The sequence below is a fragment of the Hippoglossus stenolepis genome, chromosome 22, assembly GCF_022539355.2.
Source record: "Hippoglossus stenolepis isolate QCI-W04-F060 chromosome 22, HSTE1.2, whole genome shotgun sequence".
Lineage (NCBI taxonomy): Eukaryota > Metazoa > Chordata > Actinopteri > Pleuronectiformes > Pleuronectidae > Hippoglossus > Hippoglossus stenolepis.
This window is the reverse complement of record NC_061504.1, coordinates 9,006,835-9,020,527: the sequence shown is the minus strand read 5'-3', so window position 1 is coordinate 9,020,527 and position 13,693 is coordinate 9,006,835. Positions and strand designations below refer to the sequence as shown.

General features: G+C 42.5%; 2 protein-coding genes across 9 annotated transcripts in view; one reads left to right on the top strand and one right to left on the bottom strand.

Annotated features, from left to right (window-relative positions):
* The window catches only part of foxp2 (forkhead box P2), a 107,963-nt gene extending 106,733 nt beyond the window's left edge, over nucleotides 1–1,230 (bottom strand). For 7 of the 8 annotated variants that reach the window (XM_035147937.2, XM_047338617.1, XM_035147944.2 and 4 more), the window contains exon 1: nucleotides 760–1,230. The gene's annotated coding sequence lies outside the window, so the exon portion shown is untranslated. The remainder of the gene's footprint in view (nucleotides 1–759) is intronic. The other variant, XM_035147948.2, reaches the window with a different exon arrangement.
* Nucleotides 1,231–5,072: 3,842 nt separating this feature from the next.
* Nucleotides 5,073–13,424, top strand: ppp1r3aa (protein phosphatase 1, regulatory subunit 3Aa). Its single transcript, XM_035147936.2, has 4 exons — nucleotides 5,073–5,968; nucleotides 7,435–7,493; nucleotides 7,596–7,693; nucleotides 8,171–13,424. Exons 1-4 carry the CDS (start codon nucleotides 5,187–5,189, stop codon nucleotides 11,123–11,125), a joined length of 3,894 nt encoding a protein of 1,297 aa, XP_035003827.1. The 5' UTR covers nucleotides 5,073–5,186; the 3' UTR covers nucleotides 11,126–13,424.
* The last annotated feature ends 269 nt before the right edge of the window (nucleotides 13,425–13,693 follow it).

Below are 13,693 nucleotides of genomic sequence, written 5' to 3'. Positions count from 1 at the left end.
CCATGGCTACACTTAGGGGATTAAAAAACTGCAGTAACTCTTGCCTATTTGATAAATTATAAAATAAAGATGACAAACAGATTTACAATCTAGCTCTCCCTAAATATAAATAGAGATATAACTGTTATGAGTTGCATTACTTGCAGTGTTTTAGTCATTAATGTAATGTAGACGCAGCCAATAAATTACAGCAAACAGTAAATAGGTTGTAAAATAGCTTTCAGTGGCATTAATACAAATATAATCTGACATTATGTGTTATCAAAGGCACGATGACATCAAAGACAAGTAAAAAATAAGGCTATTTATCAATAATATGACCTAATTTTGCACTATTATGAGCAGAATACGTAAAAAAAATCTATAAACTTAGCACTTAGGTTATGAATAGAAAATATTCTTATGAGGTAAAATTTTCAAGCCGCATTTTTAACTAAATAAAAGTCAGTGTTCAGGGTCCAGAGCAGGCAACTGAGTGGACGGTGCTGTCCGAGGGTCCTGACACGTGGAGGAGATAACATGAAGCCGAATTCTGGGACGAAAAGGTGAAACATGTTTCTGCAAATAAAAAAAAATAAGCACAACAAGTCCACGAGCAACGCGTTGAGAACGAGGTCGCCAGCGGAGTTTGCGGATCTCGCACCGGACAAACTTGCTACTAGTCCCGGAGCCACTTCCCGGATTCAAGGAGAAGTGCGGAGAGAAAGAAAGAAAGAAAGAGATAAAAGCTCTCGGGCTAAAAGAAAGAGACAAACTTACCGCGCAGAAAAATATGGCAGGTTGTGGTTTTTGTCCCCAAACGCTGCAGGTGAGGAGCCGCCGTCCTGTCGAACAACAACTTGCGGACAGATGTTCACACGTGACCGGCCAAGTTCAGCACAACAGCGAAGAGGAGACGAACAACAAGCTGCCGGAGTAAATAAAAAAACACACACACACACACGGCTGAAATATTCCTCCGCTGGGCACCGCTCTCCGAGACACACACACACTCTCTCTCTCTCTCTATGTCTCTCTCTCTCTCTCTCTCTCTCTCCTGCTGTCTCCCGTCAACGCCGCTGTTATTACTAATGCAACACTGGGGGAAAAGCTAGTACACTACACCCGCGTTTGAATGACGCGCAATGCGAGGAAGACGCTTGTTTTTTTCTTCTTCTTTCGTTACGATTCAAACACACACACACACACACACACATACACCCAGCAAGCCAGTGTATTTGGGACTAGACCCCCCCCCTCCTCTTCCTCCTCCAGCCGCCCTCAGGGGAGGCACTTGCTCGTGCGCGGAGGTGTGTATTGTTATTTTTGGGCGTGCTGCGACCCCGTGTGACGTCAGGGCCACCTGCTACGTAAACAACCCCCCAAAAAAAGTTATTTGAAAAAAACAAACAAACAAACAAACAAACAAAAAAAGTTTGTTCCTCGAAAAGTTTGCTGCATCCAAGAACACTTCCAGGTTCAGATCAAAGGAGTCGCTTTGATGCAAATACATCCGCAAATGGGATCTATATGAACACAAAATAACAACACCGAGGCAATAATATTTCACCAAAAACTTCCAATTCGTTTCTACACAACGTTACAGTCCCCGTTATAATATATATATGTTTTTTTTAATTATGTGTTTTTCTACTCAATACTACAAATTGAGTACAAGACGCATTACAACCCTATAAGTAGAAGATCTGTATGTAATCATTCTTGTAGAAATTAAAGCAGAGGAATTGCATTCATGCAAAACGAAGTGTGTCAAAGTCAGGAAACAAAACAAGACTATATACCTGAAGCATCCTTCAGGTCAAAACCTATATACGATCACCATCAGCACATTTGTGGTATATATATATCTATATATCTATATTTATATATATGAATTAATGTAAAGTAGCCTTAGTTTTTAAATACAAATTTATATGCACCTTATTATTTCATAGTCGAGCAGAGGAAACATCGTGTGTGCATGTGCAAAATGATGGTTGTAAAAAGCATAACTTGGGCTATATAATACTAAGATTTGCATAATGTTATTAAATTGCACAATTGCGTATTTTAATGTAAATATGTTCAAGTTTAGATTTTTTCTTTCTAAATTTCTTCAAATAGAATTCGCAGCTAAATAAAGACTTTATTTGACGAACGTAATAAAATACACAGTTTAACTGAAGGAATTTTTCTTACCCATTATAACATTCTCACAGGGTCATTTATTTATCAGTCATTAATTCTCATAAATTCGGTTTGTTGCTTTCTTCTGTCTCGTCTTTATTTTCTTCTCCTTTTTCCCCTCGAACCGCGGAGACGTTCACGGTCAAGAAGCGAATGACCAGATTAACATCAGATGAAGGGGAGAAAGGGTGGAGCGAGTTTTTCTTCATGTAGGAAACGCGAGAAGTGCATCTGTCTCATTCCCTCTGCTGTCAACATTTACATGCAATGTCTTGTATTTGTTATATAGAAGACAAACTGGGAGAGATAAGATTTCTACATGAATTTTTGAATGGAAAATAAACGCATCTTCCAGCCAGTGTGTATTTCTCCATATGCCAATAAAATTTAAAATAGTTATTATAGTTACTATAATAGGCTGGTGCTTCCTTATAGTAGCTGCTGCTTTAAAAAAACTCCATACTATTCCCTATAATAGTGGACAGACTGGATTTCCTGAAGCATTGCCTTATTTTCATAATGTATAAAAATTGGCCAGAAAAGTCAATTTTCTATTAGATGTGGTGGAAGAAAAATGCATTGGCCTATTTGAAAATATGAGAAAAACAGATCTATCGGATTTTATTGTATCCAGTGTGTTTTTTATTAAATCTTGTTTGTGTAATACATCGTTATTGCTATCAAATAAAAAAAATTCCAGCATCCCAACAAACATCTGGGACATGATTATGATGGGAAAGGAAAACAGGTGTAAGGGAATTGTGGTCGTTTGCTGCCACCTAGCGGTCAAGGTTTGCCACGACGTTTGTCCAAGGCTGTGCATGTCCAACAGTTAAAGACAAAAGACTTTAAACAACAACTTAGGACATTTTCTTACAAACTCTTTTTCTGCATCATATAATTATTCTGTCTCTCGCGCCGTCTGAATACCTAGAAGTCATTATCACACAAAAACTACGATCTTAAAATGCTAAATTATTGGGTTGCAATTCAGTTTTTTTTACTCTTGATCATATAGCGCCATCTACTGATACACATTAAACGTACAAGTTGTCGTCTTGATTTCGAGAGATCGACAAACAAATGTTAAAACTGTAAAAAAGATGATGATGAGCTTTTTTTTTATGATTTCATTTTCAAGCATACATTTGTTTATATTGTTCCTAATATTTTGTCCTCATCCTTTCTAACTGTGAATAAAGTAACTCTTAAAAAAAGCAAGAACTAAAATTTAAGTTCATATTTTGAGTGACTGGGAGTTTCTATGCATTACAAATTATTCTATTTAATTATTAAGCCATTTGGATCCTTGATCAAATCTGCAGATGAGAACTTCTGATGCTATTTAAAGACCAAAGCCGCAATTAAAAGTTAAAGGAGAAACTATTTGACCTACAAATATATAACAATGAGTCTTTTGAGGATGAAAAAAGTTGCTCACCTACCTGTGAGGGATCCGATAACCAGCAACTTACATCGGTTTACAAGACCCACTGGATTTTGGTGTATGGTTACGCTGCAAGTCAAGGATTAGTTAAATTAAACTTCCTATCTGAGACGCTGGTGCCCACACACACATACACACACAGACACACACACACACACACACACACACACACACACAGACACACACACACGAACACGCACACAGAGTCCAGTCTGCCAAGAAAAATACAGTCATGTCCAGTCTTCTGTTCTAAGATGCAGTGAACCCTAAAAACGAAGGCGAGAGGATCTGCAGATACCAAATGCCAACACACCATAATTTGACACATTATTGATTTCAATGGAGGGAATTCTGTCTGTTCTTGCTCTCTCCACATGGAGGGTCAGTGGTCAGCACCAGCTCCTGCAGCAGACGTGTTGACATAGTGTCGGACACAAGATTCCAACACAAGGGCCTGAACTGAGCTCCTCCGGTAACAGATCGACTCTGCAGAGCTTCATCAGCAAAATATCATACAATGATAATAATAGTAACAACAACAATAATAATAATACACTTTTTACTGCAGGACTTGACAAAAGTAGCAAAAATATGAAAACATGCAGTTACATTTTGAACACTTAATAAATAAAGTAAAATGGTAAATTAAATTAGAGTGAGTGAATCATGGGAACTGTTAGTGAATAAGCGGATTACCAACAACCTTTGTCGGTTTAGAATGACTGCTCCATTTATCCAATAGCCACATACACACACACACAGACATATATAAGTATATATATATAAGATAAGGAAAGGGAAAGCAGAGCGATGAATAAAGCAGATAAATCAAGAATATTTACATTTAATAAAAAAAATAACCACAATAGAAAGCAAGGAGGCTCACATAAAATGTATCTGTATGTATATATATATACTTCTTTCAAGCTCTAAGTGAGTAGGCAAAGGGTAGATCACAATTTAATCAAATAATTTAAAATCAGGGAAAAGCACTTAATCACAGTCATGCAGATAAATCTGCTTATATAAGGAAGATATATATAATAACAGCAAGTGTGGATTTTGGTCGATGTGATTGCTGCACCATCATGCAGACAAGAAGATACTGTACTGTACCATTTTAATTCACATCTTTGCCACAAATGTAGTGAAGTTAAGATGCAGATTGTAAGTTTGCATTTTTGGAATATTTTCACATTTTCAGTCGGAACATATTGACTAGTCAGCATACTTCAAATATTGACCTTTTCATGCATCAGTTTTACTTTGAAGTGCTTTGCGAGAGCTTTATTTTCATGTATTTACCTTGTAACTAGCAAACAAATTGCGAGTGGATCACCGAGAGGATGACTGGCCCGCCATGCTCCAGTTATACGTGTCCTATTTATAGGTCTGGCTCAGGCTCACAATGTTCAGCTGTAACCGAACTCCATCTGTCAAGTCACGTCCCCTCTGTGCTCTCCCCTCCACAGTATCACTGCAGCCAGGCTCGGGGCACTCTGGTCTGTGCCACCCTCCCAGCCACACAGACGGCAGGACGGGCCGACAGCTGCCTCTCAGACCATCGAGCATTATGGAGGCTCTGCACGTCAGACCCTTGAAAGAGGATGGTGTCGTGACGGAGGAAGAGGAGCCGGAGAGAAGTGGGGGACAGGAAGAGGGAGGAATGGAGGCCTCGTCTCCCACGGGCTCCACCACAGACGAGGACACAGATGAGGACTCGGAAGCGGAGCCCCCGTCGGTTGTCTGCAGGAAGGTGTCGTTCGCTGATGCATTCGGCCTCAACCTGGTGTCGGTGAAGGAGTTTGACAATGTTGAGGCGACGGTGTCAGAGGTCAGCCGGCCTCCTGAGAGGGAAGCTGCATTTCCTCTGGAGGAGTTCTACATGTCCTGTCTGTTTACAGTCCCATCATCCCCGGAGGAGCTGGACCAGAGGCTAAAGGCGCAGATGTTGGAGCTGGAGAGCATCGAGCTTCTCCCAGGAACCACCATGCTCCGCGGCATTATCAGGGTGGTCAACCTCGGCTACAGCAAGTCGGTTTATGCCCGAATCAGCCTGGATTGCTGGAGCAGCTACTTTGACCTGCTTGCGGAGTACGTGCCCGGATCCAGTGACAGGGAAACAGACAGATTTGCTTTCAAGTATACTCTGATTCCTCGCTTCGACAGAGAGGGCACCAGGGTGGATTTCTGCCTGCGCTACGAAACAAGGGCGGGCACCTTTTGGGCCAACAACAAGGAGATTAACTACGTGCTGTTCTGCCACCAGAGAGGACAAGCGAAGGAGCTCGGGCCTCAAGTGCTCGAGGAGAGCGGCGGCTACAAGGGGAAGAGGAGCTGCCTCAAAGCGAAAAGGTGAGAGAATCTGATGCTGGAGATGTTGTAAAAACCTGCCACTGCTGGAGGAACTCATGTCACCTGCATGTGTCAACAATAGACAGCGTTTTATCATAATCAGTACTCAAATAAAATGGCTGGGACTCAAATGACTAAATTAAATTCACAACAGTTTCTCTTTAAAGGTTTAGTGTGTAGAATTTAGTGACATCTAGTGGTGAAGTTGCATGTTGCAGCTGAATAACCTTCACTTCACCCTCCTCTTCCAAACCAGAAAGAGAACCTGTGGTAGCCTTCAGTGGTCATAAAAACTCAAAAGGTGTTTAGTTTCTCCAGTTTGTACTACTGTCAAAAACATGGCAGCCTTCGTAGAGAGGACCTGCTCCAGATAAATATAAAGTATTTAAATATAAATGGACCATTTCAGGGTAAAGAAAACATCAATTCATACAATTTAGATAAAACACACGAGTGAAAATATCACTAGGATTATTTTATTCTAAATTTCTGCCAATAGATCCCTTTCACCTAAATCTCACACACTGGACCTTTAAAGCACCAGTTAATGTTGCTTGCTGGCTTTGGGCCTGTGTGTGTTTACTGTAAGCAGTTGTGTAACTTTTCAGTGATGGGTCTTTGAGCTGTAGAACACATATTGCCCATTTAAGGTCAGGTGTCTGTCCGGCTTTTCCGTGACGTCTCAGGAGAGACAGATGTGCATATTTCATCCTCTTTGTCGACATAATCCCCCTTTTTTTTGGGGGGGGGGGCTTTAGGGAAAAGTAGTTCTGTGTATTTATGTGTGTTCTGCTCTCATTTGCTTGACTGAAAAAAGATACAAGCTGACTGCACTGAGACAAGAGGAATAGTCAATCTTGCAGTGATGCAGCTACGGCCCAGGAGAGATGAAGAATAGCAACAGCAATAAAAAAGTATTGACACGTGTTACAGAGAAAGCACCAACCTGCTCTTTATTCAGCCATGTCACTAAACTTGAGTCATAGAGATGAGATGTACTGTCGCTGAAGAGGAAATGGACAAGTTAAAGAAACTAGAATAGAGGAGTACTTACCTACGCCAAGGCCCAACAGTCCCCTTATATCCAATCAGGCTGCACTAAATTGCACATGCTTATAAATATCAGTTCCTAAACATGCCTAATTTTTTGTTTCCTGGTAATCCATCTTGTGTTTCTTGTAAACAAACAAACAAACAAACAAACAAACCAACAAATAAACAGACAAAGGTGAAAACCTAAAATCCATGGCGGAGGTAAATTCAAAGAGACATTCATTTTTATTTGCACGTCATCAAAGAAAATACGCCGCAACATGAAAAAACTGTATTTTGGAATGAAAACTGTCAAAACTGAATATTTTAAGCTGATAATCAAATACTGACATATGTATAACATAATGCAATAGTTATGTATTGTCTGTAAAACATGTTGCAGAGCTCATGTACTGTCTTTTTCTTAACTACAGGAGGATAAGTGCAGAGGAAAAGACCAAGGAATCCAATAGCACAGCAACACCTTCTGCAGGTGTGTGTACTCCAGATTTCAGTGTGTGTGCATAATGTCCCTATGTCTACATATGTGTGTATAAATGAAGGCAAACTTTAACTCTTGTCATTTGTTTTGCAGGAGCACAAGTCCCTCATAAAGCACAGGAGGCTGACAGACAGACGGCGGACAGCACAGAGACACACTCGTTATTACACCACGAAGGACACAAAGCTTTGGTGAGGTCACAGACTCAACAACTCACAATCAGGGCTAGATAAACGTGTGGTCTTTCAGAGGAAGGAATGACGACGGAGCCAGAGATGCAGGTTAGGCTGCACAGCAGCTGAGCGGGAAGGATCTGGAGCCTCAGCTGACCTGACACTTGAGAGCATGTCTGAAGTCACTCACGTGCACATTGTTAATAATAAATGCAAAACTGCTTGTGAACGTGCAGTAAAGTTGATGAATGGAAAACAGGCATGTGTGTGTGCAGCGGCGTTACAGCCAGTTGCATCACCACAGTAATGTTATACGAAAGAATACTCGATGAATTGAATGGGCCATTGCACACATTTTATGTCATGAAGCCAGTTTTGGGATTTAAAGGAGTTGATGACCTTCAAATAACAAAACCTCGTGCTGGTGGCCTCCGATTTCGCTTCAAGTAGTTTGAGCATTAAACACTTGGCTTGACCTTTGCCCTTTCCTGACAGGTGGACGGCGTAAAAAGTTGGCCCAGAGGAGCACGTGTGCAAGAGGACCCCTCCCAGAGGCAACAAGCACGACGGGTATATTCACATGACTCAGCCGGTGGCCAGAAGATTCCTCCGCCTGGGCCAGCTCCATGGTGTGACTCTGTGAGCAATCGCTACAACCGCCAGAAAAAGCCAAACGACAGTCCGCCAGTCCTCACCTACCATCAGATTCCTCTGCTCACACTGGACTGGAAAAGCGATACGCCGCAGAAGTGGGGGGCTGCTGATATGGATGACATCTGGGCTGGGAACGCTAAGCAGACCAGGCCGAAAGCGTCTGTAGAAAATATAGAGGCAATGCCTTCTGTTAATGATTTGTGGGAGACTTTTCTTAACGCCACAGACGATACCGGCGATAAAGAGACCTCGGTGGGTGACGTGTGGCAGGAATTTCTAACTGAGCCGAGTCGTCAGGACCATTCTGGTGTCCCGGAGGCGGAATGGCTGCAAACAGCGGCATCGGTGTCTCCCTCAAATCACAGGGAGCCCCAAGTTCAGGTGGGCACGGATGCACCCACCACCTCACACGCCTCCGCAACGACATCATCCAACTTCGACCACCAGCCGTATGCAGAGGCCTGTGTCTGTGACAACATGGTGACCCGCGATGCCTCCCAAAGGTCGCAGACGAATTCTGTAACACACACTTTACAGGAATGTAACCTCAAGGGGGTGAGGCCTGTGTCCGGGGGCTCTGTTGACAGATCAGACGAGCGTCACATGCTTCCAGTCTGGGAGCGAGTGGGAAAAAGAGGAGAAGCAGAAGGAGCAGGCGGAGAGGAGCGCGGCGCACCCCACACGGCCGATTTAGTAACAAGCTCAGGGGAGTCGAAGACAGCAGACATGACAGAAATGCCAGAGTCGCAGAATGCCAGCGCCGTTGATAGGATCTCACAGCGAGCGAGGCTGGACGAGGGTCTTTCTTCTAGTGGGGAAGGGGAGGTTACAGGTACCGCACACAATGAGACACGTGACACGCTGGCATTTAGGGAGACAATCAGACAGGGGACAGAGGACGGGGAGAGGTTTGTCTTCTCCACGTCCAGAGAAACAGCAGGAAGGATCACGACAAACTGCACGGAAAATCAAGCATCTACGGAGGAGAAGTTATTTAGGCCGCGCAAAACAGAGGCGTGTGATATCTCCCAGAGGCACGCAGATGAAAAACGCAGCGAGGAATTCGGGCTCAGCCCAAAGAGTGAAAATCCATTAATGGAGAACGAGAGAGATGAAAATGAAATAAAACCCGAGCAGTCGCACGCACACAAATTCAATCCAAACCAAACATGTGAGGAAAATATCAGGCCGAGCCCAGTAATGGAAGGTGAATTCAAATTGGATGGATCGGAAAAAGATACGGCATCGAGTGACAAAGACCAGGAAGGATTCAGACACACGCAGGTGGAAAATACGTATTGTCGAAAAGATACTAAGAGACTAATTGGTGAAGAATCAAAGGAAGCGTGGCGACATTACGACAGAAATGTACAACTAAATTCATTGGCCTGGCAGAGGGGAGACGCATCGGTAGTTTCAGAAGTGCATAATAAACAGTTGTGGAAAATCAGAGCAGCGGAGGAACTGCATGATCGGAAAGAGGAGGAGAAAAATCTACGTAAATCTGAAATGACGGCAGAAAAAGAAAGCTTGAGTTGCAGTGGAATAAATGTGGAGCGACAGGAAATAAACCCATCAGCGCAGAGCACGCACAATGTGGAGATAAAGGTCCTCCACAGTGACACTTTTCCAGCAGATAGACACATCCTGAACCCAACAGAGGTGGAAGGATTGAGATTGAAATCATCACAGGATGTTATGAGGGGTCGGAGAGAGGGCACAGGCCGTGAAATGAGCCCAGAGGAAATTACGGTGAAGGGGAACATCGACGCTCAAACAGAGCCTCGACACCAACCTGCGACAATAGAAGGAGTAGAGGAGGATATGATACTAAGAGAGGAAGATGAGAGAAGGCTGAAAACAGAGGCGACGAGGGGGTCGATGGGTAACGTGGAGGACCCTCGGGTCGAGAGAAAGAACACGTCAGGTGAATTGAAAGAGCGAGAGAAAGTGGAGAACCCTCAACGTGTTGAATGTAGGAAATTGTCAGAGGGAACGAACGACCTGGTTATGGCAGAAAAGACTGTGGCACTTGAGTCGAGGGTGGAGGAGGCGTTCATTGAAAGATTTGGTGAGGATTTCGTCAGGAGGATTTGGGAGGAGGTGTTCGGTCGGAGAGCGCAGGACACGAATATCGTGGATGGAATGAAGGGCAGCCCGGCAGATATTACATGTGACCGCCATCCTCTTTTTGAGAAACGTTCATTTTCCTTGACCGATCCAAATCTAAGAATCCATCAAGGCCAAGAGGAAGCAATAGAGACAAGTAGCAAAGAGCACTCCCTAGGAGGAAGTGGTCAGTTGTTCGGCACAATAAATCAAACTCAAACAGATCTGGATTCAAGTGCTCATCCCGTTCAAGAGCTCGCCGCCTCATTGACTGAATCAGCCCAAACCATCAGCTCTGCAAAGGAGCAGGAAAACGCCTCTGAAATACGAAAAAGATCCATCACCGGTCAGGAGACCGGTGGACAAACAGAAGACTGCAATCGATCGGCCCACCCATTTCACAAACACCCCACTTTCCCCTCCGAGAAATTAAAAGAGTCTGACAATCTCGTCCACTGGAGTCTTCACGTGCTCCGTCACATCACCCGACTTCTGCTGTGCACCCTTTTAGTCGCCAGCTTCTTCACCATCCTCTTCCTCTACGATTTCCCGGCATTCATTGCGCTCTATGTGTTTTCGGGGTGCTGGTGGTTTTACAAGTGGAGGAGACATCGGGTCCCGATGCATCAGGGGGTGGGGAGAAAGTTTGCGGAGAAAAGAGAAGGCGTTGAAGAGTGCGGTGCGTAGCATTGAAACTGTAATGGCTTCTTCATATATTTTCATACTGTACATTCAGACGGGTGAGAACATTGTTGATCTGTGACCCCTGAAAGAAAAGCATTGTACACTTGTGACACCCATTGTGTTTGTGTATCTGTTATAACCAGTTCAAGCTGGAAGAGGCTTGTTTTAGTTTTCTTGCTTTTCTTCTTTTCTTTTCTCTTCTTTGTTCTGTTTAATTTTATTAATAAAGTAAGACAAATACATTACATCACAGACGTACAATTCTACAGTGGGGCAAGCATTACTTTGAACTGAGACTATGGTGCATGAGCGCAAAAGATGTTAGAAAGAACGGGAATTAATCACCACGTGTGGAGAGGGCACCTTCGCCCCTTTTCAGACATGACCTGTGGGTAAAGTAGAGAATTGGAGTTCACCCAGTGTTTTCCCTTCACACATGCACAACAGAACAGGAGGATTTATGCACAGACGCGTTCACAACACCATCAAATCCTCCACATTATTCAGGAGAGTGACGCAGCAGACAGAGGGAGGAAGTGACGTATTAACTCCGCTGCAGAGATCACATGATTTTCTTCACAACACACAGACACCTCTGTCAGCTCTTATCAACACAAACTATCTGTGTCTTCAACGTGTGTGTGTCACCGCTTTTTCACCGAGAGATGATTGTTTTGCTTTTGTTTGTTTTTTTCATTTTTGTGTCTGTCACGTGTTGGATGGGTCATAATTTTCTCATGAACTCTCCTGACTTGCGACGGACTTTATACTAGGAGGCCAGGCGCAGAAAGACCTCAGATAATCCCGAGCCTCTCACTCAGACTTTTACCGTTCACAAGTGCACCTCCTCCGGGGGAGAATATGGAGGATCTGCAGAGTTCGGCGCATGTCTGAAAGCAGCTCTTGATAGAAAGAGGACAGATGGTGCAACACTGGGGAGACGGGAGGTGTTTCTTTGTTTTTTGTTTCTTCCACCCTAGCAGACACATAATAGACACTGGCTGACCTGCCACTACAAACATATGGCGTTATCAAACTATTAAAGAAGTAAAAGAATAAACTAATGGGTGAGTGTATGCTCTTTTCTTATCCTCCTTTGCCCTATACACACACACACTATGTAGATGCACACAAGCACGAATACGCAATACACACACACCAGTCAGTGCAGATCAAAGTAACAACATTACGACACATGAAAAAAACACAACTAGACACAATATGTAAGTAATAATATAAAATACATGCCACGATAAAAATATAAAGTAGATGTGATTTAAAAGGTCAGGGTTGATTTTGGATTAAATTATGGATTTTAATTTATGATAGTGGAGGAAACTGGTCTCTGTCAATGATGTGCTTCTGGATCCGTCTAAGTTCAGTGATAATATGAATCGGTTGTTTTGGAGATGAGTGAAAACAGATGGTTGTGTATCTACATGGTGGAGATTTAGTGATTCTATTGGTTTTCCAGCCGGACGTCAGCTGATGAGATTCTGTCTGAGGAGGTTTTACAAGGACGTTGCTCTACTTGTAGCCCTGGGTTTTTTAAGCTGTGCTTTTGGGTCCATTTGAATTCATGTTGTAGTTTATTTACCAAAAAAAGTAGTGAAGAAAGTTTGGTGCTTCTCTGCCACCTTGAGATTTTTCTGAGATTCTGGGTTTTTTGTTTTCCAGTAAAATGGATCGGGTGCTTTAAACCAGTTGTTGGTGGGAAGCAACAAAAACGTCTTTTATTTTATTCTTTTAGTTCAGGGTTGTAATCGAGGGTGAAGAGCTCTGAACGCTGTTGGAAATAAATGAATGCCTGATATTTTATTTTGCCGACGTGAAGTATTTTCCAACGGCAGAACTGGACTTGACTTGTTCCAGTTTGTTGTATCTTCCGAGAGGTTTTGTTTTCTTGGTCCTTTCAACACATTAAAGCATAATATGACAAATAAACATAATTTTTCAGCAGAAATATATATTTTTGTCACTTAATTCCTCACCTCTCACGTCCTTTGGCCCTTTTACATTAGTCTGTGACCTCTTGTTCCAAAGAGTGGTTTGTTTTTTTTCTTCATCAAACTAATTGCAAAGTTGTATTTAATCAATTAAACATTAAAACTGAAATACAACTTGACGATTTTTCTTGTTTTAGTTTATATGAAAATGCACTTGTCTTAGTTAATGCAGATTTTCAGTATGTGTATGATGTGTGTATCTTTGATGCTTTTATGGGCCCAATATTACCTGACCATGTATGTAATAAAACAAAGTGACTTAGCTTGATTTTCTTCAATAAAAGAGATGCATATGACTAAAGAAACAATGGAGAGATTATTAAGCTACAAGATGAGAACAGTATTTTAATACTTCATATGAATGGTCAGTATGTAACTGTAGTGTCCTCACATGTTGGCAGTGATTCACAGTGAATGGCAGTGAATCTGTTTTAACTGCAATGATCCTTATGGATTTTAAGTTTGTGATAAAGATCATTTAGACAAAGCTGCACCAAATTGCACACACTCATATATATCATTTCTCTGAATGTGCCTGATTTTGTTTTTCTTCAAGATCCATTTA

Bases quoted from the DNA above. Each gene is read 5' to 3' on its own strand.
- ppp1r3aa (XM_035147936.2), top strand. From the start codon at position 5,187: ATGGAGGCTCTGCACGTCAGACCCTTGAAAGAGGATGGTGTCGTGACG. The intron at 5,969-7,434 runs GTGAGAGAATCT...TCTTAACTACAG, and splicing joins AGCTGCCTCAAAGCGAAAAG to GAGGATAAGTGCAGAGGAAA. The intron at 7,494-7,595 runs GTGTGTGTACTC...TTTGTTTTGCAG, and splicing joins CACAGCAACACCTTCTGCAG to GAGCACAAGTCCCTCATAAA.